General features: G+C 40.7%; 1 protein-coding gene and 1 long non-coding RNA gene across 5 annotated transcripts in view; one reads left to right on the forward strand and one right to left on the reverse strand.

Annotated features, from left to right (window-relative positions):
* LOC125777431 (uncharacterized) lies at positions 1–432 on the forward strand. The gene is made up of 2 exons (XR_007422309.1): positions 1–158; positions 331–432. It is a non-coding gene; the product is annotated as an uncharacterized LOC125777431 (long non-coding RNA).
* Positions 433–1,714: 1,282 nt separating this feature from the next.
* LOC105230156 (zinc finger protein jing) overlaps positions 1,715–12,285 on the reverse strand; it is a 290,820-nt gene continuing 280,249 nt past the window's right edge. For 3 of the 4 annotated variants that reach the window (XM_049452273.1, XM_049452275.1, XM_049452274.1), the window contains exons 3-8: positions 5,138–9,313; positions 4,308–5,070; positions 3,296–3,440; positions 3,010–3,187; positions 2,726–2,940; positions 1,715–2,610 (exon numbers count right to left, since the gene is read on the reverse strand). In XM_049452273.1, the coding sequence (XP_049308230.1) occupies positions 2,447–2,610; positions 2,726–2,940; positions 3,010–3,187; positions 3,296–3,440; positions 4,308–5,070; positions 5,138–9,313 (5,641 nt within the window). In that variant the 3' untranslated portion in view covers positions 1,715–2,446. Of the gene's footprint in view, positions 2,611–2,725; positions 2,941–3,009; positions 3,188–3,295; positions 3,441–4,307; positions 5,071–5,137; positions 9,314–9,422; positions 9,976–12,285 lie in introns of those variants that run through there. The other variant, XM_049452276.1, reaches the window with a different exon arrangement.

Consider the following 12,285-nt stretch of genomic DNA (forward strand, 5'->3'; position numbering starts at 1 on the left):
CTCGCCTGCACTCCATCTCAGCTTATTTTTATATTTTTAACTAGCATTTATTGCTGACATTTATTAACCTACACTACAGACTACGGCACATATTCGTACAGCGTCGCGCCTCCCGCGCGTGTGCGACATACAAATCGTTTAAATATTCATAATATAATGTAAGTGTGTGTTTTATGCACTCAATAGCAGTTTCAAAAAGTCTTCTTGTTTATAACTAAAAAATAAAAAATATATAAAATTTACATATTTTTAATAAAAAAACAGTTTTAAACTAATATTTAAATAATTCAAAATTAATTAATTTGTTCATTTGTTTTCTGTTTGCAAAAGTTTCAACGGGTGGGCTAGTGGTGCGCATGTGTTCCATGCTGTTGGCTGGGCGACGTGGTTTGATAAGGAGCTGTGATATAAAGTGCTTGGCTGAAAGCGTTTGGTGGCGACTGGAAATTCAAAAAAGATTTTATAAAAAGGTTTTATAAAAAAATAAAAAAAGGTTGTACAAAAAACTTATAAAAAAAAATAAATTTTAAAAAAGAAAAAAAAGAAATTTATAAAAAAAAATAAATTTATAAAAAAATTTACAAAAAAAAAAAATTATAAAAAAAAAAAATTATAAAAAAAAAAATTTATAAAAAAAAATAAATTTATAAAAAAATTTACAAAAAAAAAAAATTATAAAAAAAAAAAATTATAAAAAAAAAAATTTATAAAAAAAAAAAAATTATAAAAAAAAATTTATAAAAAAAAATTTATAAAAAAAAAAATTATAAAAAATTTTATAAAAAAAAAATAAATTTATAAAAAATTTTATAAAAAAAATAAATTTATAAAAAATTTTATTTAAAAAAAATAAAACAGTTAAACAAAACAAGTTCTGAAAAAAATAAACGGTCTAAAAAAAGGTTTTGGGAAATAAATGATTTTGAAAAATAATATGGGTTTAAAGAATGGTTTTGGTTTTTGAAAAAAAAAAACGAAATATTGTTTTTGAAAAAAAAAAGTTTATGGAAAATAAAAAGGTTTTGAAAGAAAAGCACGGTTTTGAAAGAAAAAACACGGTTTTAAAAGAAAAACCACGGGTTTGAAAGAAGAAATTGGTTTTAGAATAGACAACTTGGTTTTGGGAAAAAAATTTTAATAAGAAACTTGTTTTGAAAGTAAAAACCCTTCAAAAGCAAAACCCCGTTTTTGAAAAAGAAGTATTCGAAAAAAATGGTGTCGAAAAGGTGCTTCAGAAAAAAAAGGTTTAAAACAACAAGAATGATTTTGAAAACAGAAAATAATTTTGAAATATTGAAAAAAAAAAATAAAAAAATGGTATTCAAAAATTAAAAAAAAAGAGGTTTTGAAAAAAAGGTTAAAAAAAAAATGATTTTGAAAAAAAAAAATTATTTTGGCAAAAAAAAAATGATTTTGAAAAAAGGTTAAAAAAATGATTTGAAAAAAAAAATGATTTTGGCAATGATCTTGGCGAAAAAAAAAAAAAAATGATTTTGAAAAAAAAAAATTATTTTGAAAAAAACAATGATTTTGGAAAAAAAATGATTTTGGCAAAAAAATGATTTTGAAAAAAAAAATGATTTTGGAAAAAATTATTTTAAAGAAACATGTTTTGAAAAAGTCAAAAAAACAATACTTTGAAAAAAAATATTAAAAAAATTAAATATTTTGCACAAAATTAATTGGATTTTTTACATTCGTGAAAACTAACGAAACTTAAACTATAATCGGAGAAAAATCGCCAGCAGCACTTTATATGATAACAATTGTTATAAAAGCTGTAAAAAGTTGAAGCTTTTTCATGTTAAAAAAATAAATTTTAACAAAATAATATTTAGGTTATAACTTTGCACCATAAAAACAAATATTAAAACAATTTTCTAAAAACCATACTTAAACAAAATACAACTAACTGATTAGATATAAATTGAAAAAATAAAATTGAATGTATTTTTTTGTATAATTTGTATGCTTTAAGTTTTTAAGTCGCTTATAAATGTATTATTCGTAAAAAATAATGTCTACGCTAAATTCTCTTACAATTAGGTATATGCTTATTAAGTAATACACTAAATATTTTATTTACATAAAGTGCGTTTTGTAAGCTTATGCAATCTACTCTCTTCTAAGACATTTACAAACGGAAGTATAAAAAAATATAATTTATATATATACATATTTGTATGTATGTATATGCGATGTCATCTTTGATTAAATTTTACAATTAATTTTAACAAAAAAATACTAATTACTATATTGACTGCTGCGTAGTATGCGCTCTTGTTGTTCTTATTGTTGTTGTTTTTATTGTTGTCCATGAGCCTTAACAAATTAAACACTTAACTCATATATTGCAGACTTTTCATTTGCCACAAACATTGCCTAATTCTTAGTAGGAGATCATTGAGCAGCGCTGGCGCTTGCCACGGCGAGTAACTTCAGCGAGTTAAACGTTCAATGGTTTATCCAAATGCACGCGTTTCAGCGGCTTACGTGGATGCTTACGACGTTGCTGCATTTGCTTACGGGAAATTGCAAGCGCACTCTGCTGTTGTGAGCTGCGCACCGTTTCCACTAAAGTCGCCAATTCGGTGGTGTCGTCGCCATCATCTGAAAGAAAGTGAGAAATTAATTTTGTTAGAATATTTATGTGGATAAATGTATATAGATATACATATAGAATATTCAAAAATGTTACAACGTAGCTAAACATGTGGAAACTTACTATTTTCATCATCTTCATCGCCATCATCGGAGGCCTCCTCATCATCATCGTCGTCTTCATCGCTGACGTCGTCGAACAGATTTGGCGAATATGGCATTTTGTAAGCGGTCATGAGTAGGCTCTCAACCTTTATCTTCTCCGCGGGACGCATACGTTTAATGTTAACTGTTTTCGTGTAAGGCCCATCGCAAGCCGGCACCCACTCGTCGGAAATGCTACAATTGGAAGTCGAAATAAGTTAATATCAAGTTTTATTTCGAACCATTTATGGGTTGGTTACTCACATTTCACGCGGTGACCAACGAATAAAGCTCTCGTAACTGCCTTGCTGTGTTTTGCGGCGCATCATGCACTGGCCCTGAAACGTTATTGTGTTGGAGCTCGTTGAAAGCACGCTTATTTGCCGCAGACGATGTTGAAGACCCTCCATTATGCCGGAATCAAAGAAGTCGAACATACGCGCTGCAAGAGAGGAATGCCAACATTAATAAACCGTTAAGGAACGAGGAACCGTTATTCAGTGGGGCATAGTTATAGTTTATATAGAAACAAAATCGATCTGTGTTTTACCTGAAAATGGTTGACGTCGATAGCGCAGCTTTTTGCCATTCTTACGCAGCTGTTTGGGCACTGGCGGATCCGAGGTACGCTTATTGGAGCTCTCCTTATTTTCGGTGGCCGTAAAATGATTGTTTACGTGCTTTTGAAGGGCCAGCTGAAAATGGAAGCAGAAATAATGATTTAGTAAAAAAATGCATACAAACAAGGACATTGATATTGTTGTTGTTGGGTGGCAAGGATCCGGTTGGAAGTCACCTAACGGTAGGCATAAGAAACATGCTCTTTCGACGAGGTCGGACCATAGGGAGAGGGGTGTTGAAAAAGTGGGATTTGTTGAGTATGCAAAGTGGTGGTTACAGTCATGTGGGGACTCGTGGCAAGCTGAACATATATGGGTTGTCTGGGTTGATTGTGGATAAGTAGGAGTTTGATCTGCTAAAATATCCAGAACGAAGTTGCGCAAGGGTTATTCTAGATTTTCGTGACAATTTTAACTCGTCGTCTGAAATGGGTTGTGATTTGAGTCCAAGTGCGCCATTCACTGAGAGGGAGTCGATTAAGGTATCAATAACTCTACTATGTCTGAAGTGCGTTGCGTCCAAAGTCTGGTCGGCGTATTGTTCGAAAGTCAAGGAAAGATCTCTTGATGTTTCTTGGAGGCGGCTCCGATTTAAGCAGACGACTGCAATTGGTTTCTGCGAAAACATAACATATGTCAGTGTCGGACCGAAGACAACAAGAGCCATCCTATTATAGTTCCACAGTGCAGTGTGTAGACACACTGAAGCTTTTTCGTTTTCGTTTCACTGCATCCCGATGACTATATCGGAGTGGTGTAGTTTAAAACCGGGCGTCCGATTGTATTGTATGTTGCCAATAACGTTTCTTTGTCATTTTACCATAAGCTGTTGGCTAGCGACTTGACGATATTTTGCGACTCTGTACTTTGGCAGTTAAAGCGGTCGTATGAGGAGTGTAGGAGCACAGACTGTCGAATGTAACACCTAAAATTAATGCTTACCTGTGATCCGAAACGCAAGCCGCAACCTTCGACAATGCACTTGAATTGCTTCGAGCCTCCATGCGATAGCACGTGTCGTTCCAACCAGCGACGCGAGCACGATTCCTTATTGTACACCTTGCAACCGACCCAGAGGCATGAAAACGGCCCAGTTTGCGTATTGACGTGTAGTGTCTGCATGTGATCCAACAATTTGGAGCAGCTATCATGCTTCTTATTGCATTTATCCCAGTAGCAGACGCCGTCGTGACGTTTAGCTCCTTTAGGACCATACCGAAAACCACCTGTCTCTGCAGGGAAGCGTATAGTTTTCGGTTGCGAGAGTATGGGTGAGATGGCGCACTTGGGCAGCGCTTCACTCGCGGACTCCGCGAGCTTGGTGTCGATTAGCGTCGGTGTTGAGTTAAAGCAATTGCTGCTGGTGGTCGATTGTGGCTCGCCGCTAACACTGCTGTTGCTGCTGCTTGTACAGCTATTTGAATTACTGTTATCGATGCTATTCGGCAAACTCGGTGCTGCGGGTACGGCACTATTGGAGGTAGAATTGGTGTTCAAATCAGCGCTGTTAGCTGGTGATGATGATGAAATTGGCGTTGCTGCATTGCTGCTGTTGGAATTGATGTCAGCAATGGCGTGGCTAATGTGGCTGCCGCTTTCTGCGCTGCCAGCACTAATCGTAGACAGTGGTGTGGGTGGCGGTGAATTTGAGTCGATTGAATTGATGATGTTGGCGATAATTTCAGCTTTACTGCTGTTGTTGGAACTAAAATTAAGATGTTTTATAAATATTATTAAATGACTGTCCGTTAAATGGTTAAAAGGCAACTTACATTGTGCTGACGATGGATTCGCTGCTTTCACTAGCCGTCAAACTGCCACCTATGCCGGACTCGGGGGTGGGCAAATCACGCTTTTCGACATCCTCGAGGCCGGATGTTAGCGACTTCTCATGTGTGGTTGAGCCATCAGCTGAATTCGACATTTCCGAAGCGAGATTAGATGATATGCACGACGATGTAACCATCTCGCTGAGCATATCCCTGCCAGTAGCGGCCGTGACACACGAAGCGGAGGATTCCGAGCTCAGGGAAGCTGAATTGGATTCGCATGGCTGTGTTGGCGGCAATGGCGGCGGGGAATTACGCGGTGATGCGCCCACCGATGATGAAGGTACCGGCGAGGGTGCGGATGAGCAAGAGGCGGACAAGGAAGAGAGCGACGGTGGGGTAGATGCTTCTAGTGAAAGATCAGCGGCCGAGGAGACCGAATTCGAGTGTGAGCTGAAGGAATACGACGAGTAATCATTCCCGTGCGTGATACTGTTGCCAATGCTGGTCGAAATACTATTGACGGTTGACGGATACATTTTGGTAGTGTCCTCCATTAGTTCGACCTTAATATCTGCCGATAACATTTGGCTATGTGTGGACGCATTGAAGCTCTCTAATTTGATACCACTATCCGAAGTGTTGGCTGAGGGAGCATTGGCCACCTCGTCCAGCGGCTCCTCCTTGATCTTCGAGCAAAAGCCATCGCTGGACACGGTATGCGTGGAGGAGCAGAGCGAGGGCGATGATGCAGATGAATATGATGACAGCGATGAGTTGCAGAATGATGGCAGTAGTGCTGCGCACTTATTGAATGTATTGTTGTGACATTTGTTGTTATTGCTGTTACTAATAGTAGTTGGTGCTGATATAGTGATGGCGCCATTCGAATTCTTTACTAAATCGAAGAGATCTGGAGTGGATGTTGTGGTGGTTGTTGCTGTGACGGCAGCACTCGCTGAGATCGCCTTCGCTGCAGTTGCCGTTACCGCGGTGGATGACACAGCCGTTGTTGTTATCGATGCGGCGACCGGCGTTAGTTTGGGCGCAAGTGGCGGTAAAGCAGTTACTTTCATGGCACTCGGCACAGCCGCTGCACTAATTGCGGCAGTGGTGGTTGTTGTGATTGTCGCAGGTGCGGGTGCAATGCTAATGAGCGCCGGCGTAGGCAGTCCACTGGTCGGTAGCAGTTGCTTCGCCACTGGAGCGGCACGGCTGGTGGGTGTGGAGGCCACGCTGCTAATACCACTACTGTTATTGCTGCTGAGAGCGGGTACTAGTGGCGGCGGGGTGGTGGGTGTGGCAATGATTTTGCAGCCGGTAGAGATTTTCGCTTTAGCGCTTGTCAGCACGGGCTTGCTCGGTGCTGGCGCTACTGGCACAGGCGCAGGCGCCACCTTCGGCATGCGCTTTTGATATGGCTTCGCCAATGCGGCCGGCTTATTCGCCGTTGCATTAGCGTTGGAGACGGCGCTGATGGCTGTGGCCGGTGCTATTGCAGTCGCTCGTGCTTTGCCGTGTGAAATGGTGACTAATGGAGGCGGTTGCGAATTGAGCGCGGCAAACTGTTGCGGTTGTGTGGAGGCAGTGGTCGCTTTTACTATGGCCAGTTTGGCAGTGTTTGCGTTATTTGCAGGAGTTGCGGTTGAAGACGCATTTATTGGCAGTGGCGTTAGAGTGGCAGCGGCAGTTGCAGTTTGCGGCGAAGTCGAATTTACAGCTGATAACGGAGGTGGCTGGCTTGTTGTTATGAATTGAGGTTGCTGCTGCTGTTGTTGTTGCAAAAACGCTAGCAATTGTTGCTGTTGCTGCTGGAAGTCAGTATGCTGGTCGTGGGAGGAGTGAGGCTGCTGCTGCTGTTGTTGCTGCGCTGCACCAGCAAAAATGGAACTTAGCGCAGGCAAGGCGCTGGGTTGTATTGGCTGCAGTGCCGGCAGCTGCTGTGGATGGGTCTGCTGCATTTGCATTTGTTTTTGCTGTTGCTGCTGGTTGTTATTGACTGCCAAAGCAGCGGCCGCTTGTGCCAGCATAGCCGGCAGTGAAGCGGCGTTCAATAGTAGGCCAGCTGGAGTGGCCATGAATACCGGCTGTGCAGCGGCGGCGCCCAAGCGTTGCAACTGTTGAAACTGCTGCTGTTGTTGTTGCTGTTGATTTGCCGCAATAGCCGCGGCAATTTGCTGCTGGAAGATCTCTTGGAAACTAGTGTTGGTAGCTTGGGCAGTGGCTGACGCCGCTGCTGCTGCAGCTACTGCAGCCGCTTTCTGTTGTTGTTGCAATTGCAGTTGTTGCTGTTGTTGAAGCTGTTGCTGCTGCTTAATGAGTATTTCTTGTAGGTCTGCGGCAGTCATCAGGTTGAATGGATTCGCGGTTGCGGCGGCACTGGCGGCGGCTACAGCGGACGTTGCCGTCGTGGTAGTCGCTGTTGTGAATTGCTGCAGTTTGAAGACGGTGCCATTGAGGAAATATTGCGCGGCTGCAGCTTGAGCAGCCTGCGCAGATGTAGCTGCGGCTGCGGCAGACGCTGTGGCATTGGCGTTTTTAGCGGCGGTGGCCACGTTGTTCAACTGCATGATATTGGCACCATTGGTGGCAGCCAACAACTGCGGCAGTTGCACTAAATTCGGCAGTTGTACTGCGGGCAATTGATAAAGCGTTTGTCCGGTGGCGGGTGCGGCGGTTGTGGTGGTCGCAGTAGCAGTTGCAACCGGTGTTAATTTCGGTGGTGATACAGTTTGTTTTAGTTGCGCGGACGCCGTCGGTGTCGATGCCGTTGTTGTTTGTGTAGGCAAACGTATCGCTGTAAGTAGGACTGCGGGCTGATTTGCACTCACTTGCGTTGCAGTTTGGGACTGTTGGGTGCTTGCCGCTGTGCTTGTTTGTTTGGCTGCAGCTGCTTCGGCTTTCGCTGCCGCCTGTTGTTGCTGCTGCTGCATTTGTTGCTGTTTCATTTCGGGCGTTCTCGGCGCTATAGCGACATGTTTCTTTGCTGGAGATTTGCCTGTTGCACCGCTGTAGTTGCCCGAAGCGGAAGGGGTTTTCCGTAAATTCGGTGCGACCTGCGCTATTTTAGTCGGTTTGCTGCGTTCGATTTTCTTCAAAGCAGGCACAGGCATGGAGGACATGGCGGTAGCGGAAGTCAGGGCTACGACGCCACCCGATCCGGACGCTGGCGCAACATATGTGGAAGCGGCTGGAGCGATAGACGTCGGCGTAGGTGGTGCTGCTGCAATTATATTACTATTTATGGATGATGAAGATGAAGCAACTAGTGTTGGCTTTGAAATAGTAGCATTATTGCTGTTACTACTTCCGCTGCCGTTATTGTGGCTATTTTCCTTCAACTGTTCTAAAATGTTGAAATATTTATTTAGTGATGCTGTGGTGGCCGGCGCACTCATCGTAAGCGAAGTTGTGTTGAGACCCGAGCTTGATGAACTGCATGTGGCTATCAGTACAGATTCCATATTGCGCTTTGTTAGGTTACTTTGATGAATTTGAGACTTCATTTGAGACTTGAAGTAACCAGTTATTTTTGTTTGCGACTCCTCCAATGCTGCCGCTTTCAGTCTTTTTGCAGCGCTGACTGCAGACGCGTTGCCAGTTGATGCTGCGGTTGCACCATTTGTTGTACTATCTGCACTTGTGTTTCGTGCCTTTTTACCTGAGCTATTGTCTGCGGTGTTCGCACTAACGGCACCGCGTTTCTTGCTGTTTTGCACGGATGCTGATGTGTTTGTGGTGTGTGCAGTACTACTACTTGCCGGTATATTCCACGGCCATTGAAGAGTAGGGAGTCCATTGCGGACAGTGGCAGTGTTATTGTTCTTTTGTTGTTGTTGTTGTTGTTGAATTTGTTTTAATTTGGCAGTGTTGTTGCTGTTATTGCTATTTGTTCCTGTGACAGTTTGTGTATAACCGCTAGTACCGTTGGTCGATCCATTCGCACTATTACTGGTAGCTTGTCCGCTGGTGGTACTGTTATTCGCCGCAGCCAGTATTGTAGTTTGTGGTGGCATGATTGTATGGTTTTCAGCGCTGCTTTTATTGGCCTTGGCGGGCGAGTTGCTATGCTGTTCGTCACCTATTATTGAGTTCTGACTAAATGGCGATCCCGGCTCCGAAGCATCTTCGCTGCAACCAGTGCTAGAGTCCGTACTGCTAAGGGATATCACGACACCACTGTAACGAAAACAAAAGATAATATAATATAGCACAACATATCATAAAAATGTATGGTACTAATATACTGGTTGGCTACGCCCGTTCACTTCACTGCACTTATACACACCTATCACTCATGGTGGTCACAAACGCATGCAACTATCAAGACATGCTTCCTATTGCATTTGTTTCTATTTGATTTTTAATTAGTTTTCATTAACAATTTCTTTTTGTTTTGCTAAACGAATGCGCTTTTATACAAATTAAGTTTTTTACTTTTTTATTGCTTTTCCCCAAGCCATTTACCCGCGAGTGTTTACAAACAGCTGATTGCGAGTTTACGCGCATCGACTGCAGATGGCGCACATAAATAAGCTACCCACAGATGCCGCGCAGCATTTTTTTTATCGGAAATCGATAATGCTACAGATACAAAAGTATTTCTATATGAATTTAGTATTTATGCTAAAAACACGTTTTAATTATTAAGAACATTAAAAAAGTAATCGATGGAACATTACGTTATAATCTGAAGCAGCTTGTAAAGCCAAAATTCTAAAAACCTATCAGTAGTTCACACACATCATCTTCATAACAGTAGTACGAATTTGCCTCATTTGAACCACAAATTTAATGAACCCATGGAATTTATACATATATATGTGTACATATGTATGTTTGAAAAGGTATCGAAATTGTATAATGCATTAAGCAAAATTTAATGATTTTTTGCTTGTTTAAAATCTTTTAGGATAATAAAAACTGCTTCATACTCTCGCCAACAAGAGATGGAAAGCCAAAATCGTTTACACACACATACGTACATACACATGTACATTTTTAACACTTGTGGAAAGAGAGATTCCTAAACTTGGCGTAAATTGAGCGCAAACAATGCAGCGCAGGCGAGTGAGAGCAAATGTAGACGTGCGATAACAAGGACGCTAACAGTGACGTCGACAGCGCGGTATGCATCGCAATGTTAAAGCAAGAAATTCTGTTAATGTGAGTAGGAGCAAGTTGTAACGGCAGCTGCATGTAAATAGCGGTTGTGAAAGGATGAAAATAAAAGGGGAATTCGATGTGAATGAAAGAGTAGAAAATAAAAATGATATGTATGTATGTATATATGTACATACATTTTGTACGTGTATAACTATGTATGTAAATAAACGTGTGAAATTCACATAAGCTGGCATATTAACATAGGAAAGTCCATTTGAGGATGTTATACCAGGTAGGCGGTTTAAATTGATGTTATATCATCGTCCTTATTGTGTTTCGTAGTAATTGTAACAGTAGTTGAAGCGGTTTTTATGTTAGCGTTGCACGAATAGCACAAGCTACAACAACAATGGTGATAAGAAAAATAAGAAAGAATGTTAAGTGTAGCCGCTTATTGTCGGCCGTTAGCCGACGGTCGATAAACGCCAACCTGAGAGTTGTCGAGCGCAAGAGCTGACACACGACAATGTGGAACGAAGCAAGCAAACGTCTAACGAATGGCAACATTCGACACCGATGATGTTGGGGATGGTGACGGTGGACGCTTGAGCCCATGTGCATGGCATACAAGTTAATATAAGTATGTGTGCATGTGTGTATGTGCGCAGAACTGAGTTGGAAAGGGAATGAAAAATAGTACGATAAAAATAAAAATAGATATACATATGTATGTATGGATATGTATGCTTGTACACTCGTACATCAAGAAAGTATGGTGTGAAAAAAATGAGTAAAGAATTACTCGCACAAACACACAGACGAAGTTATTGGGATTGAAGAAGTAGTGGATGCACAGAAGCAGTGAATTGTAGCAACAACGAAAACACAACAGCTTTAATCATACCAACTGAAGAAGTGGAATTAGAATCCCGTGCTTGTAGACGATGTTGTTGTTGTATTATAGAGCAAACGTTGGACTCCCTAGAAACCACTACTATTATACATATATGCAAGTAAGTATAAAAAAAAGCCCCAAGTATCAACTTCTAATGCGGGGCAAAATGTTTAGCCGACAAAGGCCGCGGCGTTTGAGTTGCGGTCGTTTGGCTGACAGGTATTTAAATCCGAGCTGCACAAATTAAATTGAAGCGCATAGTGCATAGCCCAGGTCGCGTTGATTGGAACGCCGTTGGCCAGCTGAATTCCATAGTAAGACACATACACATGCATACATACTTATATACATACATACATCCACACATAAAAACATATGCAGAGTTGTAGAATATAATGTTTAACAGCAATTGCTCTTGGCTCTGCACAACAACAACATTCTAAAACACTGCCAAAGTCGTCTATACTGTTGTTGTAGACACACATATACATATGTGATTATTGTTGTTTTTATTGTATTTTGAAACGTTTATCGCCTCACTGCGTTCTTGTAGCACGAATATGTCAACAAACACATACATACATATACACTGATAGGCACATTGTCGCATACATCCCCATGCACATACAAATTTACCTATTCAACTGCATACATACATACATATATTGTATATTAATACTTTGACTTGTTGTTGCCTTCCCAATTATTACTTGCTGTTTCAGCATTTTTGTGCTGTTTTTTATTTTTAATTTCATCTATGCGTTCTAGAGCGTTAGGTCGAATCTATAGATTTACACACACACACGCATACACTTGTTTGTATCTTTTTGGTTAAATGCACATTTTCATCGCTGCTGATTTCCACTGTTTTTCTTATACATAATCTCTGTCGAGCCTGCGAAGAGGGTGCATACTTCGATGTGTGCGAGAGCGTAAGAGCCTAAGAGGGTTGTAGGGTACTGTGTCCCGGAATTGTGAGGATGCCTTAACACTTTCTCTATTGTCCATAAAAAACGAGGATAATGAAAGATTTTTCGGATTAATTTTTTTTATAAATAAATATTGTGCATTATTTCATTAGAAGCTTTAAAAATTTTTTCTCTCTTTCGTAAACAGTTTCATGTTTACATTAACCTCATTGGATATTTAA

Source organism: Bactrocera dorsalis, chromosome 3 (assembly GCF_023373825.1).
Source record: "Bactrocera dorsalis isolate Fly_Bdor chromosome 3, ASM2337382v1, whole genome shotgun sequence".
In the NCBI taxonomy this organism is placed as follows: Eukaryota; Metazoa; Arthropoda; class Insecta; order Diptera; family Tephritidae; genus Bactrocera; species Bactrocera dorsalis.